Source organism: Trichosurus vulpecula, chromosome 1 (assembly GCF_011100635.1).
Source record: "Trichosurus vulpecula isolate mTriVul1 chromosome 1, mTriVul1.pri, whole genome shotgun sequence".
Classification (NCBI taxonomy): domain Eukaryota; kingdom Metazoa; phylum Chordata; class Mammalia; order Diprotodontia; family Phalangeridae; genus Trichosurus; species Trichosurus vulpecula.
Window position 1 is genome coordinate 307,679,117 of NC_050573.1, and position 17,321 is coordinate 307,696,437.

Sequence of the window (17,321 nt, forward strand, 5' to 3'; positions counted from 1 at the left end):
TTCAGCCATAACTCCTCAAGTGGGGAACGACTGATCAAGTTGTGGTATATGATCATGATAAAATACTATTGTGCTAAAGAAATGATGAGCAGCGTGGTTTCAGATAAACCTGGGAAGACTTACATAAACTGAAGATGCAAAGTGAAGTGAGCAGAACCAGGAGGACAACGTACACAGTAATAACAGTATTATAGAAATAATCAACTGTGAGAGACTCAGTCATTCTAATCATTATAATGATTGACCAGTTTCAAAGAACTCATGATGAAAAATGCCATCCATCTCCACATAGAGAGCTGATGGACTCAGAGTGCAGACTGAAACATATTTTTCCCCTTTCTTTATTTTTCTCCTTTCTGAAACATGGCTAATGTGGAAATATGTTTTGCATGACTTCATGCATGTAATTGGCACAGTGTTTCTTGTTTTTTCCATGGGAGGGGAGAAGTACAGGAAGTGAAAATTTGAAACGGAAAACAAGAATAAAATTTAAAATAAAAAGAAACATCCCAGTTATTTCACGCAGTTCTCAGTTGGCATGAATAAATTCAATTCAACAGATAACATTTATTTGTTCAGTGTCTTTTATGCAACAGGTTCTGTGGGCATACAAAGACAAAAGCGAAACAGTTCCTGCCCTCAAGGAGCTTCTATTTTATCAGTTTCCAACTGCTTTTTATTAAGGGGCAGCAACTCTGCCATAGAACAGAATACTATTGCTTTTGTTGTGTCGAATAAGGAAGAGAAATGGGTGGTCGCAATTAAATTCTTCCTGTCTAGAAGAGTTATATCCAATCACACCACCGGTGGCAGCTGCTGCTTCAGTTCCCTCTTCATTCACCTCCACATAGGACTTATGGATGATTTTGGACACAGCCAAGCCCTTCTGGGTTGTCATTCCTGAAAAGTCAGCACTTTGTGTATCAAATATATCTGTCATCCCCATAGCTTCCAACATCGGCCCCAGAGAATAAGTCTCTTCTACTCTAAACCTTGGAAAATGCAAATTAACTTTTTTTCGGCCCATATTCTCAGGATTCATCAACTCTAATAATTTCTCAAAGGTGAGATCTTGTTCCAACTACAAAGGAAAAAAAAAAGGACAAATGTCACGATTATAAGGGAGGTTTTAAACCATCAGAATTGTAAACGGTGCGTGTGTGTGTGTGTGTGTGTGTGTGTGTGTGTGTGTGTGTAGAAAACTGGTTTCCATTCACACTGTACATGAAAAAACTGAGACACGGATTAACAATGTATTTTATGTTTCTTATCCCTGTTCCCCAGAGTCAAGAGAGGGGGCTGCCAGCTGTCCACCTGCCCATCATCTTCTTCCCTTCCCTTCCCTCACCCTGCTCCTCTCCTCTCACACCCTAGTACTCCCCTCCCACACCATTTTCCCTCACACCCTACTCCTCCCTTCCTTCACCACCTTCCCCTACCCATCCCCTCCTTTGCCCCCCCCTCTCCTCCCCTGATGGATCCCCAAGGATCTGTGTGTGCATGCGTATGCAGGAGGATGTGTGAGGAAGGGGAAAAAAAGTCAGCCTAACTGATTGATGCATTCAGAAAACATGTGCAGTGTGTGACACCTGGGGACTCCTCACCTCCAGGAAGGAGGAGGGAAAACAAACATCTGCTCAACTATATTAACACTTAAAGGACAAGATATTTGTGGCTGGAGATGATATCTTGGAGAATGTTCTGGTTACTATAAGCTTGCTCTCTGTGGAAACACATCTAAGTCTCAGAACCCTCAGAGGATAAGATGCTTGTGGCAGGAGACACTGTCTCTAAGAACATTCCCTGTACTACAGCCTTGCTCTCTGTGGAAACAACATCTAACCTCAGAACAACGAGAAAACAAGGTACCTGTAGCATGATCCACAGTAGTAGATAACATTTTAGTTGCCTCAAGCTTGGTCTCTGTAAAACCTAATCTTGTTTGAGAAAATTCAGACCTCTCATCTTGGTCATGTTTCATGAGAAGTAAGGTAATCTGAGGCACCAAAATAAATGTTCTTTCATGCCCTTTACTGTAATCCATCATAAGGAAGGTAATCATGTCTATTTGTGGTTTCATAAACTTAAAAGCAGATTACCAAAAAATGTATGAATATACTATGAGCAAAGAGCCTCAGTTTCTTTACCTTCTCTAAACTGATGCCATCAGAAGGTAGCAGCACAAACATACTTAGATGTTTGTTTGTGTATGGTAGTTCAAGAATCTTCCCCTGAGAGTCCTCAATGTATCCCATATTGAAGAAGCCTGTCTGTTTCATCATCTGCACAGGCCTGCTCGTGCCCTATGATAAAAGAAAATAACACATAATTATCCAATAAATACTTTATTTCCCTGAGAATTCAGACTTTTAAAAATTCAATAATATCAAAAATGTCAGTGTATTTTCTAAAAAAATAAACTAACAACATCGGCAAACTGTTCAGGTTTGACCCTGGCTGCATGGGGTTGACTAATTGATCATTTTAGAACCAACTTTCGAGCGCAGGCCACGTTAGCAACAGATTTCTCCAGAAAAAATCAGATTAACAATCCAGTTCTACCTTGGAAGTATTTTTTAATCCTTTGTTGTCAGGTATATAAAAATAACCATCAAACCAGGGGATGGGAGATATATAGTTCTACATTAAAAGTCTTGAAAATATAAATTAAATGCAGTAATTAAAGAGTAGTGGGATGCTTTTGAACCCTCAAAAAAGTGTCAGGTTGTTATTTCTGCCTTCCCACAAACAGAATCCTGGAGAAGCCTTGCAAATAGTGTAAACAAAACGGCTGGAGGCTAAATTTGAACTGGTTAATTTCAGCAGGTTCATTGAAAATCACCTATTCATTTTAATCTTGAAATAACTCTTGATATCCTTTCATGACTAAAATGCTGGCATAGAATAGTACAAAATAGGAACTTTTTTCTCATCTTATCATCAAAGTTCTCATAGCTGTTCAGTCATGTCTGACTCTTCATGACCCCACTTTGGGGTTTTCTTGGCAAAGATACTGGAGTACTTTGCCATTTCCTTCTCCAGATCATTTTTATAGATGAGGAACTGAGGCAAACAGGGTTAAGTGACTTGCCCAGGGTCACACAACTAGTGTCTGAGGCCAGATTTGAATTCAGGAAGTAGAGTCTTTCTGATACCAAGACCAGTGCTCTATCCAGTGCTCCATCTAGCGGCCAATATTAGTAAACCAACATTAACAGGAAAAAAAAATTCTCATTCCTTAAAATAACATTTGATTATGCTAACCTACTGACCATTTTTCATTTCTAACATTGTTGAAATGTGTCTAGAGGAGTAACATTAACAGGGAGTGATTTTTTTTTCTTTTAATGGATGGTGGCTAGATAATTTCAAAGGTCAAGCTCAATAATACAGCCAGAGCATTTACCTCTCCTTCCCTTCCCCCTTTCCAGCTCCTCTTTAGGTGTTGTTTTCTTCTCATTAGAATGTAAACTCCTTGAGGTGAGGATATATATGCAAACATACACGTATATATGTGTATGTATATATGCACATATATTTATATACACACAGACATACACTCAATCCGAGTAATATTCCTACGAAACAGTAATCAAAAATATGCATGCGGACACATTAAACCTATGGGAAACAGGGGGTTAGGTTCCAGCAACCACCAAAAACTGTAATCTTTCACTAGAGATTGCTGAAAAAAATACTTTACTCCATAAAATTCTTTATAACAAAACATCAATTGTGATAATATGCACTTTTCCTAACCTAGTAACCATGAAATAACCCAGAAAATGCAGTACACAAAATAAAACTGGTAACATACAAAACATTTTTTCTTACTTGTAATTCTCTAGAATTCTGTAACCTTTTAAGCTAACATTTTTAATTTAAAAAAAATTATGTCAGACAATATCCACTTTTCATAACATTAAATATATGGTACCATAAATACTGTACAGCAAATAAAATTCTTAAAACTAAAATATTTTTTAACCTGAATCTTACCTTCCACCACACCAGATGGTGGTGTGAGGGTGTTGTACTGCTTACTATACAGCCATAAACCTCTCTACTTTAGCTGCCCTCCGAAAAACTAAGGGAGAGGTTGCTAGGGCTCTAATCACTCAGCTCAGTTGGCCAGCACCCCAGCATGGTCACTCCCATGTACCAGGTCTCCAGCCTCTTTTGAGTGCCCCAGCAGTCCTGGGAGCAGGGCCAGAGCTCACCAAGAGCTTCCTAAAGAGGATGCCCTCCCTCTTCTAAATAAGCACCCCAGGCCACGCAGCTATGCTTCCTTCTTTCCTTCACTCCCTACTCCCTCTGCCAAGGAAGAGTTTGGCTCTAGGCTGAGGAAGCAGCCAAGTTTTGCTTCTAGCAACTTCCTCATTTGCTCAGAAGACTTTGAGACTAGTGAGGTCTCAGTATCACCCTGTCATTCCGACATTCTATCTCTGCTGTGCATAGCTGGGGAATGTGTGTCACTGCCAATAGGAAAGTGAAAATGAGGTTACTAATAAAATCACACAAATGCTTAAAGTCATAAAAGTTAAAGGCGAGAATGTTGAAGATCGACTGTATGTACACATGTATGAACATGTATGTGTATATGTATGTATGTATATATAACTATACCTGTGGGTATATAACACATATTATCTTAGAGATATTATTATAAATTATACATATATATGTATAAAATCTTAGAGATACATATTTCTCTTTCTATATCTCTATCTCCAACACCAGTCTCTCTCCTGAGCATTAGTTCCTCATCACCTATTTCATATTAGACTTTTCAAAGTTGATGCCCCAAAGACATCTCAACTCAACATGCCCAAAACTAAACTTATTTTCTTGGTTTGTCTTTTTTTGGAGGGGGGAAGGCAGGGGTTAAGTGACTTGCCCAAGGTCACACAACTAGTAAGTGTGTCAAGTGTCTGAGGTCACATTTGAGCTCAGGTCCTCCTGACTCCAGGGCCAATGTTCTACTCACTGCGCCACCTAGCTGCCCCTAAACTTATTTTTTTCACCCCTATCCCGACCCTCTTCCAAACTTCCCTATTTCTGTAAATGGTGCCACCATCTTTCTGATTTCCAGGCTTGCAACTTCAAAAACTATCCTCTATTTCTATGTCTCCCTTATCCTATATTTACAGTCAGTTGCCACTTTTACCTCCACAGGATCTCTGGCATCTGATCCCTCTTCTCCATTTATGTAATTACCTTAGTTCAGCTCCTCATCATCCCTTGCCTTGATTATTAGAACAGATTCCTAACAGTCTTAAGTCTCTTACCACTCTAATCCATCCTGCATACTGGTACTAAAGTAATTTTCTTTAAACAGAGATCTACCATGTGACTCCCCTAGTCTATCAACTCCAATGGCTTCCTATTGCCTCTAGGATAAAAATAAAAATGATTCCGTTTAATTGTTATAATTCTTTACAATTGGCCTCAACCTATCTTTCTAAACCCCAAGTCATCTTTTCAGGTACGTTGGGAATTACTTTTCCTCCTGCACTTTATAATCCAGCCAGTCTGTCTTTCTCTTCCTCATAAATGTCTCCCACCTCCATGTCTGCACTGGACGTTCCACATGCATGAAATGCGCTCCCTCCTTATGGACGCCTCATGGAGTTCCCCTCTTCCTTTAAGATACAATTCAACTACTATCTTCTGTATCTATTTTCTTTACCGTCTCCCTTTCCTGACTCTCTTCAGATGCCAGTACCCTCCCTGGGACCCTGTTTAGAAAGGCCTCCAGACTCATGTCTGGACTCCTCCTTCTTACCTGCTGCCTTGCCACCCTGGAGAAGCCTCTATCCAGAGGCCCTCTTCTCCTTTGCGGTGAATCTCTCTCTGGGATCACAATTTTAAGGACTCTGGCTTCCCCCTCCCCCTTCCCAACACTCCTCTATGCATTGTCTTCTCCCATTAGAATGGAAGCTTCTTGAGTTTAGGACTGTCTTGGATGCTCATATTTGTATCACCAGCACTTAGGACAGTGCCTGACTCATAGTAAGTTCTTAATAAATGTGTTGCCTGTCAATCTATCTCTTGAACTACCTTTAACTTAACCATGATATAGTTTTAATTTATTCATTTTATACTTATGTTGTATATGCTTCCACGTGTCCTTGCTCTCTCCCCCTTTAGAATAGAAGCTCCTTGGGAGCAGGAATTCTTTCATTCTTTACACTTGTACTCCCAGCACGCAGCACAGTTCCTGACAGGTAACGAGTACTCAAGAAATGCTTGCTGATTGGCTGATGATAAATAAAATGAGGGAGGTAACTTGGAGTAGGGATCTCCCTGGTTCTCCTCAAATCACACCATGTATTTCACCTACTCAAGGCTTTACTTACTTGCTTTCTATAAGAAGAGCCTATTCTTGAATTTACCAAACCCCAGTTGTCCTTAGCCAGAAAAATAATTCACTGGGACTGATTTCTAGTACCTAGTGATCCCGAAAGTCTGTCATTTTCCTTTTCTTTAACATAACATATATAAAATAAATTCGGTCAAATAATTATGCACTAGACTCCTGGAAGAATCAAGACTCAACTAATACAGGCCAAAGCCAACAAAGAGACAGTTTGCACTGAATGGCCAAGCTAACTGCACTCAACCACAGAGGGAAAGCCAGGAAGCCTGCAGCAGGCTTCAAGAACAGGGAAGGGATTGATGCTCCCTCCTGCTGGAGTCTAGCACTGGCCTGAAGGTTGTGGAGCTCTTTGGGGAGGAAGGAAGGGGGAGGGAGGAAAGGGAAGGATGCCCACAAAAAGAGAAACAAAGGGAAAGTGTGCCTGGAATGGTGGGAAAGGACTAAACAAGGCGTTAGATTGGTTCTTGGTTGGGCTTTATCACTAGTTAGTTGTGTGAATATGAATAATTTGCCTAACTTTTCTGAGTTGGTAATATAAAGGGATTAGGCTCAATGATCTCTAAGATCCCTTCTAGCTCTAGACAGATCAACAACAATCAACTAATAAGTATTTATAAAGTGCCTACTATGTGCCAGGTACTATGCTAAGTAGTACAATCAATCAGGAATTTAAGAACTCAATAAATACACATTTATTAAAATCTACTATGTACTATGCCAAGGCAGCTAAGAGGCACCATAGTGCACAGAGCACTGAGCCTAGAGTATGGAAGACCTGAGTTAAATCATAGCCTCGGATACTTAGTAACCGTGTATCCCTGAGCAAGTCACTTAACTCTGCTCGCCTCAATTTTCTCATCTGTAAAATGAGCAGGAGAAGGAAATGGCAAAGCACTCTAGTATCTCTGCCAAGAAAACCCCAAATGAGGTCACAAGACTCAGACATGACTGATAAACAAGTGAACAACACTATGCCCTGCTTCAAGCCACATCTGGGGCATTCTGTTTAGTCCTGAACATTATAATTTAGGAATAATCTGGATTATCTGGAAAGCACCGACCGAGGTGAGCAGAATGGTGAGGCACCTTAAAACCAAGTTATGAGGAAGTATCTGGAGAAGCTTAGCTTCTCTCTTTGGGCATGGGTTATACTAAGTGGCCAATGAACTAAGTGGCCTCCTGAATCTATGATTCTATGCTGCAGAATTTATTATAAGGTCATGGAATCACAGATTTAGGGCTGGAAGGTACCTCTAATGGCATCTATTTCTAACCTCCTCATTTTACATCTGAGAACACTGAGGACAAAGCAGGTAGTATGACTGAGAACAAGACAAGTCCATCAGAAGTGAGATTTAAAACAGGAGCCACTTTTCTTTCCCCTGTATCAAGGATCATCATCATCACTATCATCAGAGATGTTTGAACAGGTATGGTGCATGTAATGGTCTCCGAGGTCCCTTCTAACTCTGATAACCTATGACTGTGTCCTACATGCCAGGAATATAAATATGAAATAAATCTGACTCCCAGGGTGAATCCACCTGCTTCTTCATGCAGGAAATAGTAAGGTCATTTTTGTTTGCATGGAATTTTTATCAAATACAGCCTTTATCTTATCATTATCTTTTCCAAGTAAAACTCCCTTTGACCTTCTCTTGTGCTTTCCCTCCTGTCTAGGATACCCTCCTTCATCTGGTGACTTCTGAAAGCCTGTCTTTGACACGCACCTCAAATTCTTCCACCAACACCAGCAAGATTTCCCAACCACTCTAACCCACAGAGACCTCTCTGTGCTGTAAACTGTGGCATTTCTTATCTGTAACCATCATTCAGTAATTAACTATGGTGCTGTGTTGAGAAATCCTTCCATTGCTTCCAAATATTTTACCTGTTGGATATCGTCTTTACCCAACTGAATGGTAAACTTCTTACGGACAATGGCTATCTTTCATTTTTTTTTTTGCATGGCACTTCTTCCTATACTGTCTGGTTTGTTAGTAAATATACCTATTAGTTTGTTCCTTCATTAAGAGTTGGTCCTTGTGAATGGACATGGTCTTACTATATAACTTTTTTTCCTAGTCTAGTGATACAAAATGACTATTTTTCTAACTTTCTGAAGGTAAAACAGCAAACATTATTGAAAAGTTTAACTGCATTGCCGTGTTTGTTGGCTTCTCTTAACTGCATTTTTTCTCTTCATTTTTTATTCTTTGTTAAGAGGTAAGGCTTGCTGATTAAAAGGTAATAAAGGTAATAGAAAAACAAAAGATATCAATTAAAATAAAATTAATAAAAAGGAAATCAGAAAGTGTCTTTTTGGTACCTTGTTTGTCCTGAAATTTGTTTCTTGAGTATTTTCTTGCTTAAATTTCATGGCCCATTTTCCTTTGAAATAAATGGCATTTGCCAGTACCAGGACAGTAGTTGGGTCAATAGTACCTGCTGAAAATAGCTCCTTGATTTTTCCTTAGATATAAATAAAGAGACAAAAGAACAAATAGCACATTTCATATTAATTTTTTTTCATTATCAAAAACTGAGTCAAGAAGTTTGCCCACAAAGGCTACAGCTCAGTATGTTAGCAGAAGCCATTCTGATTAGTAAACAGGTCTTCCCATTGTGTGGAACTAGTGTATAGTCTTTGCAGGGTAGAGATGAGGTCAGAGAAAAGATTCTTCCACATTTTGAAACCACTCACATTTGCAAGGCCAGCTCTTAAAAAGGGATCACAATGCATCAGTGTCCTTCCCCCCATCCCCACCCCCACTCCTGGGGTGCCAAAGGCTTCACATATTCTATTCAATTCAACCAATGTGTCTTCAATACCTTCTATAAGCAAAGTGCTATATTAAGCCCACTTAGACAGAGAGGTTCTGTGTCCTCATGACGCCATATATGCCCACCCAAATATAGCAGCCTTCAGTGGTGGCACCATTCCCTACTACAAGGTTTGACTAGCCAGAATCATTAATGGATTAGAAAACAAAAGCAAGCTTTGTCTCAAGAAAGCGTTGGTTAATATTTCTTGGGAACAGGTCCTCTAATTCTGTCTCATTAGCAAATTACCACAGGAACTGGTTTCTTACCATTCTTAACCTCTTGAGCCAGAGGAGATTAGTTTCAGTGGAGACAGGGGTCAGAGCAAAGTAAATGGAAGAAGTTAGACTATGAGGAGAAAAGGATGCAGCATAAAGGTTCTAGGTGGCACAGTGGATAGAGTGCCTGGCCTGGATTCAGTTCAAATCCAGCTTCAGACATTTACTAGCTGTATGACCCCAGGCAAGTCATTTAATCCTGTCTGCCTCAGTTTCCTCATCTGTAAAATGAACTGGAAAAGGAAATGCCAAACCATCTTTGCCAAGAAAACCCTAACTGGGGTTTTCTTCAACAACAACAACAACAGATAAAGATTCTAAGCTAGAGAGAGCAAGTGAGGAAGCCCCTACTATGGGACAAAAAGACATTTTCTGAAAATTTTCTGTAATAATGGGAGAAACTAGGGTAGCACCACTGTTGCCTACGGATATCCCTGCATTTAGACACCACTAAAAGGCTGATAAGATACTCTACTTCACTGATACCCATCTTCTCCCATGAAATTATTTGTTCCTTCTCACATCTTCGGTCAAATTCAAATTATAAACCTGTGACATTAGGATCTAAGTCACATCTAAGAATTTGGGCTTCTATGGCAAATTCAGTCAAACTGCAGCCTGAGTCCCTAATTCCTTCAGCTGATCCCACACAGATGGGGCATACATGTCACATACCACCAGGCCACCAACTCTGTGCCAAGCTGCTCATTTAGAGCGGGAAAGGAGCAAGGAAAGCAGTTAGCTCCATCCTGGCAGATGGGTATCAATGCTGAGAAGCAGCAGCCTGGACCAGGCAAAGGAGTGGGCAAGAAACTGGTTGGCCTGCGCTGAGAAGGGGGAAGGGAGAAGGGAGCCCTCCAGCCTATCAGAATCTGGGGACCAGTCTCCATTGCTCCATGTTCATTCCTGCTACGAACTAGGACCATTTCGAATTCTTTGTTTTATAAGCCCTGCTGACACTCTGTGGATCCTTCACATTTAGAGATTATATCCTTGCCAGAGGACAGGCCATTAAGCAATGGAAAGGTCAAGGTTCCAAGTCATTCCAAAGGAGGATCAGACTGTGTAAGAGCTAATACTGTTCTTCAAAAATTCTTTCTTTTAGAAAAAAACAGAGCTATCTTTCCATGGCTGGAGACCCAGTTGGTTGAGTTGCACAAGTCAATAAACACTATGTGACTCGAGGAAAGCACCAGTAACTATGACTAGTGCCTCTGTCTTCCCCTAGAAGTGAGAGAGACTTTAGTCTTTGAAATCACAGTTGGGGGTGGAGGTGGGGGTGGGGAGGTGTAAGGAGGGGATGGGGCAGGGGTGGCAATATTCAAGAGCAATCATAAGAGAGATGTGAATAAAGCTGTCTTTGATACTAGATTCATCTTAGGTGCTAGAAGTGTGACAAGTCATTGATCAATTCCTCTCAACAAAGGCCTTGTCCAGAGCATTAGAGAGGACTTAGAGGTTGTCTAGTTAACACCCTCATTTCCAGATTTAGAAACTAAGTCACTGACCTAGATTATTACCAATTATTACCAATTAAGATGGAACCCAGACTTCCTGGCAATTTCTAGCTCACTCATTTTTCTACATCTAGTGCCCAATTTAACACGTATCTAAATATTACCCTTTAGAAATATTAGGAAAAGTAAAGCTCTTATTCATTACTTACCATTTGTTTGATTCTCAACCCATGAATTAATCTTCCCTCGACTATCTTCTGAAGCATGTAAAAAGTCCACAGTTTCCAGCCCTGCTCTGTAAATGTCCTTTACACCATCTAAGTAGGGCTTTGAAACAACAGAGAAATATGAATGCATACATCCATGGATTGGCCAGGTAGAGGGAACAGAGAATACAAATAGTTAATGCCATGGGGGGAAGTGCCATATCTCAAACACTGTAGAATTCAAAATGTAGACATATAGTCTCTCTGAATCACTGTACTACTCAACCGCTCTAAAACATGACCCCAGTGATTACAGAGTTAGAGCTGGAAGGAACTGAGAGATTATCTAACTCAACTCCATCGTTCTGTCGATGAGGAAACACCTGTAAAGAGAGGTTAAATGTGTCCCGGCTCACACAGGTAGCAAGTGACAGGCTCTTTGGCTCCAAGTCCAGCCCTCTTTACGCGGCCCCATGCTGTCTCAATGGTAATTGGTCATGAGTTTCTGCGGTTAGTCATAAGGAAAATGATGATCAGTTCATCTGGAAAGTTCACGTGGAAACAGAACTGAAAGCATATTAACAACCATGCAATGTTTACAAGTCCCTTTTTAACCACAAAAGCTATGCTTATAAACATGGCTAACTGACCTACTGACAGATTAATGAAACAAAAAAAGTACCACTTAGATAAATAACTATAAAAAGCATGTGATGGCACCTCGCATACTATTCCAACAGTGGGGCAGGAAAACATAACTGAATGTGGATGGGTGTGGAACTGAATAGAGTCAGAGTTATGTTCTTGAGTAATCACTGAAGATGGCAGCATGGAAACCCCACATGGCTGGGTGGTTCAGGTGGTCTTCTTTAGCGTTGAATGGTTTCTTCTAATGATTTCCCCATTGTTGGATATGGCTTCAGGAATTGCCATCTTAACACTTAATGACCACCTGGACTGAATATAGGCATCATATATCTAGAGCTGGGAGGGACCACAGAGGTTGTCTGGTCCAGATCTGTCATTGCAGAGATGAGGAAACCAAGGTTCAAAGGAGTTAGAGTTACTGGATCGAAGTCATACAGACAGTAAGTAGCAGAGCTAGGCTGTGAGTCTATATCTTCTGACTTTCTAAACCAGCCCAGTTTCTACTGTATCAAATCAACTTCTAACCTCAGATATCTGGAGCATTCTCCTTAATTGCTCTGGAGGTACAGACAAGGCCAATTCTTGGAACTTTAGGAGCCTCAAGAGAATCTAAGCTTGCCAATGAGCACTTCGGAGCAACTCGGGGCAAACACCTTGGACAGGTCAGCAAAAAGCCTGTAGAGATCCAGTTCTGTAGCTACAGGAAGAAGGCCTCAAAAAATGGATGAGATACTATGGAAATAGGCCACCATGATATGGTGCCTACTTTCTTTTTGTTCTGGACCTATGACAGATTTCCTCCTATCACTACAGGAGAATTCCCCCTTACAATGCAGATCAGCAAGCATGCCTGGAGGCACTGAGAGGTTAAGGAACTTGCCCAGGGTCACAGAGCTAATATGTACCACAAAGATGGGACTTGCACTCAGGCCAGCTCTCCATCTAAGAGTCCTTAAAACCTCATCAGCAGATGCTACTCTAAAAGGCGACCAATGTAAGGTAAGCTACAATTTTCAATACTGTGACACTCCCATGATAAAGTAAATGTTGCTGTCACAGAAATGTCAGTGCTTTGGACGTGTCAACACCTTATGCAACACAGAGTACCCCATATCAGATGGCAATATCAAAAGTTGCACCCTACCCATGATGTAACCACGGGCAGCCAGCGCCACAATCGTAGCTACTCTACCCACCAGACAGGTATGTTGATCCTGGAAGTAAGGACAATTCTTCCTTGTTGATGGCTATCTCCACCACTATGGGCACTACCTTACCCCAATTTTCTGAGTTATTGCCTGTGCAAATGCAGCAAACTTTGGATAGCCTCTGTAGGAATAATATTATAAGAGCACCTCTTGACTTCTTTGTAAATGGTGTTTTATTCTCTGCCTTTGCTTTGCTCAGAATCAAGGGTTTTGTTTCTCAAGGAATGGTGTTTATTTTGTAGAAGCTCGCTGATCTGTGTGGGCTGCTAAGAGTGGAAAGTCCATTTGGGAAGAGGTCTCAGGATGTACAACTAATGCCAGCCCCTGGTCAGTGAGAGAGCTTGGTTCCCAGATTGTAATTGAAATGGAGCTAATCAGAGACCACACTTTGCTCAGGAGAAAGGACAAATGGTGAAGGAAATTTGCATTTAACTGGAAAAGAAACTTCGTGACAAAGAGGCAGGTAGGAGTGCTGTGGATACAGTGTTGGATTTGGAGTCAGGAAGACCTGAATTCAAATCCTGCCTTAGCCACTTAGTAGCTTTATGACCTTGGGCAAGTCATATAACCTCTTCAGCCTCAGTTTCCTCATCTGTAAAATGGGGATAATGACTGCACTTACATCACAGGGTTGTTAAGAGGATCAACTGAGTTAATATGTAAAGTGCTTTGCAAACCTTGATGCTTAATATGAATGCTAGTCATTGTTATTATCAATAAACAATACTGAGAAAAATCTGATCAGATAGCAAAAAATTCATCAGTCCATCTACAATGTCACTATCGTAGAAGAGGAGGATGATATACCAGGCCATAATAGCTCATTGTAAATTTCCTTTTGTCAATAATCAGGTTTCTTTTCTGATCCTTTGCTCACAGAGCAACCACGTGATCTATAATTTAGACTCTTGATGGGACAAGCCCCACTAGGCAGAGTCCTATGCATATCAGTCCTGGGTATCATACTAAATATACATCCTCATTGTAAATTAATAACTTGGTATTCTTGTTTATAAATCAGCCTCTAGTGCACTCACTTAGCATTACCTCTAAGCTAATCTGCAAAACTGAGTTTCTGAACCTGAAAACCTAAGGATTCTGAACCCTGAACGCACAGCGAACCCAAAAAGGTGAAAACTCTCTGAAAACCAATGTGAAAACGCCAGACATCTGAGATGCATCTTAACCTACTACCTCTTGTGACTTCTCTTAATTGGACTTTGTTTAGGAAAGAGACAATGATGTGACCTTGCTCACCAAGGTATTCAACATCTAAATTTAAACGGTCAGTGATTAAGCCAGAACACTTACCTGCAGGAACTGAAATGTCTGGCTTCCAAAGAGTCTGTTAGCAATGGCCAGCGAGTAGTCATCATTGGGTTTGTTGATTTCTGCCAGGAGGGAATGAAACTGGGAATGGATCTCTCCAGGTGTGCCACAGGCAGCCTTCAGAGAAAGAGAAGATTCTTGAGCTCATCCTAGCCCAGGAAAAGCTTCCTTCTGCTCTCTTCTGTATATTTTTAATATGTCATGGATGCTCTTTTTTCATCACTGCCAACGCCCCCCACAACTCTTCCAGCCATCTCCCCCCAAAAAAATGAAAATTCCCTTACAACAAATAAGTAGGTGGCACAGAGGACAGAGTTTCTGGCCTAGAGTCAGGAAGATTTATCATCCTGAGTTCAAATCTGTCTTCAGACACTTACTAGATGTGTGACCCTGGGCACGTCACTTAACCCTGTTGCCTCAGTTTCCCCATCTATAAAATGAACAGAAGAAGAAAATGGCAAACCACTACTATATCTTTGCCAAGAAAACTCCAAAAAGGGTCACAAAGACTCAGACTGAAAATGACTGAGTAATAACAAATGTATTTTTTTCTTTCCTCCACACCCAGAGCCTGTTGCCACATCTTCCACATTTCAAATATAGTACAACCAGCTGAGAGCTACTTCCTTGAACATTAAAGGAGAGTTTCTTCCCTTCTGAGTCAACAGAAGGAAACTGGTATGCCAGAAGAGCTAATTTTTCTGACACTCCCATTTGCATAATGGGAGGCCCAGTTTGGAGCATGCATTGGTCACAGATGGATCACCCAGTCCCTGCTGTCATGTAGCACACCTCTGCTGATGTACCACGACTATCTCCAACACTTGACCTGCCACCTTCTGTAACTTCATCTAAGTGAAGCACCTGAAAAACATATGAAATGTTGTTATGGGGGTCAGAAGGAAAAAAATATGCATCTCCCAATTACACATTTGGGAAATAATAGTAAATGAATCACAGATGTATAACTGGAAGGGACCATAGAGATCAAGTCCCACTCTCACTTTACAGCTAAAGAAACTGAGGATGTCTTTCCCATGGTTACACAGAGAGTAAAAAGCAGAGCTGGGATTTTAATCCAGTACTTTAAATCCAGCACTATACATACATCCATGTTTTATTTTCAGCCTCTCAGTTTCAATTAACACCCCTTTCCAGAGGTGTTAACACTACCTAAAAAAAAAAATCTTGAATTGTGATATGGGATCAGACTGATAGCTCCAGATTCCTAGCAAGCAGTCTGGTGCCAGTTAATAGTTAATAACAGGTATGCTCTGCCTACTTTTCAGATTATGAAAATTAAGTTGCATTAAAATTTTTTTTTAAATCTTCCCTCTGATTTGGTGCATGCTAAGAAAATGCAAACAAATCTTACTTGTAATCTAAGCCAAGTGCAATTCGGAATATACTTCAACTGTGTGATTGAGACAAGCCTTAGGCAAATCTCACATGAAAGTCTGCCGGAACATGCTATGGAAAAATTACCCTGAATTAGGCCTTGTTATAAAATTCCAATAGTCTGTATTTGGAACACAGCCTGAAAAACAAAAACAAGACAAAAAAACCTCTTTCTGTAACAAACACACAAAAAGGCCACTTGAGGAAATGAAACCAAGCACAGTTTGTATTTTTTTACCTCCTGCATCTGACGCGCAGTTTTCTCTCTGGCTCCCAATAAGACCATGGCCATTAACGCTGAGATGCTCAGAGGGGAAATGACCAGATTATCCTCTGCATTTTCCTTGAATTCTCTGAAAATACTAAAGCCAAATTTGGCATTTGCTTCACTGAGAGAAGGCATGGTCAAGTTGCTGAGGCCTAAAAAAACAAGAAACCCCAAAACTTGAATGTCAATTAATCAGGCCACGTGCGGAGCTAGATACTAGGGATAAAAATACAGAAGAAGAAGGAGAGGACAGGACAGAAGAAGAGAGGAGAGGAAAGGAGAGGAGAAGATAGGGGAGGAGAGGAAAGGAAAAAGAAAGGAAGAAAAAAAATCCCTACTCTCAATAAATTTGTCATAGTTGATTAAGTCCTAGACTTGGAGTCAGAAAAAGCTTGGATCCCAATTTTAATACTTTCTAGTTGTGTGACCATGGGCACATGGTCTAGGCTTCACCTTGGCCATCTTTAAAGTCACTAATCACAGGGCTGCTTCGGAGAGTAAATAAGTAAATGTTCCAGCTTAATAAGTTAACAGAGATGGAACTAGAACCCAGATCCTTCGATTCAAGGTCTGCAGCTCATTCCACCACCCCACACTAGCAATGAATCATTCATGATTATCTTAGCTATTCCCAGAGCCTAGCACAGTGCTTGGCACATGGTAGGCCCTTAACGATGCTTATGGATTTATAAAGAGCGTCTACATCAGGAGGGACAGATTTCCTGGGTCAAGATTGATTTAGTCAACAGGGTTAAAATATATTTCACACAACCTCATCATAACCAGTGCTTTCAATACACAGTCCACTATACAGTCCATATACAGGCCACTAACAGGAACCTTTGCTTCTGTTTTTGTCTTGTCTGTTTACTGAGAAACTAGTCAACCTTAACAGTTTACTTCCTTCCCAAGGCTTCCTCTTGCCAAGAAAACTACTTACAACGCTTACTTCTTACAGGACTGCATGGCAAGGGAACACCCTAAGAAACCTGGACATAGTAAAAGAATGGAAAGCAACAGATGCATTTACCTTCTGATTTTCAGCTGCAGTGTCAGTCTGGTGAGTTTTTCTCTCTTTCTGACCAGAGAAGAATGAAAGTACAAACACCAGGGTGGCTCCACCCACTCTGCTACTCGCCAGACCAGTGATTGATTCATCTCTGCGAGGGTGGGGTGCGGATGCGGCGGGTGCCGGGTGCGCGCGGGGGTGCCGGGTGCGCGCGGGGGTGCCGGGTGCGCGCGGGGGTGCCGGGTGCGCGCGGGGGTGCCGGGTGCGCGCGGGGGTGCCGGGTGCGCGCGGGGGTGCCGGGTGCGCGCGGGGGTGCCG

The 17,321-nt window shown here is 41.2% G+C and overlaps 1 protein-coding gene across 1 annotated transcript; it reads right to left on the minus strand.

Moving 5' to 3' along the window:
- Positions 1-547: 547 nt before the first annotated feature.
- LOC118835990 (serpin B3-like) lies at positions 548-17,112 on the minus strand. The gene is made up of 8 exons (XM_036743353.1): positions 17,025-17,112; positions 15,965-16,146; positions 15,121-15,192; positions 14,311-14,445; positions 11,147-11,264; positions 8,709-8,851; positions 2,148-2,303; positions 548-1,081 (listed from the first exon to the last, which is right to left on the minus strand). Exons 2-8 carry the CDS (start codon positions 16,127-16,129, stop codon positions 680-682), a joined length of 1,191 nt encoding a protein of 396 aa, XP_036599248.1. The 5' UTR covers positions 16,130-16,146; positions 17,025-17,112; the 3' UTR covers positions 548-679.
- Between the last annotated feature and the right edge of the window lie 209 nt (positions 17,113-17,321).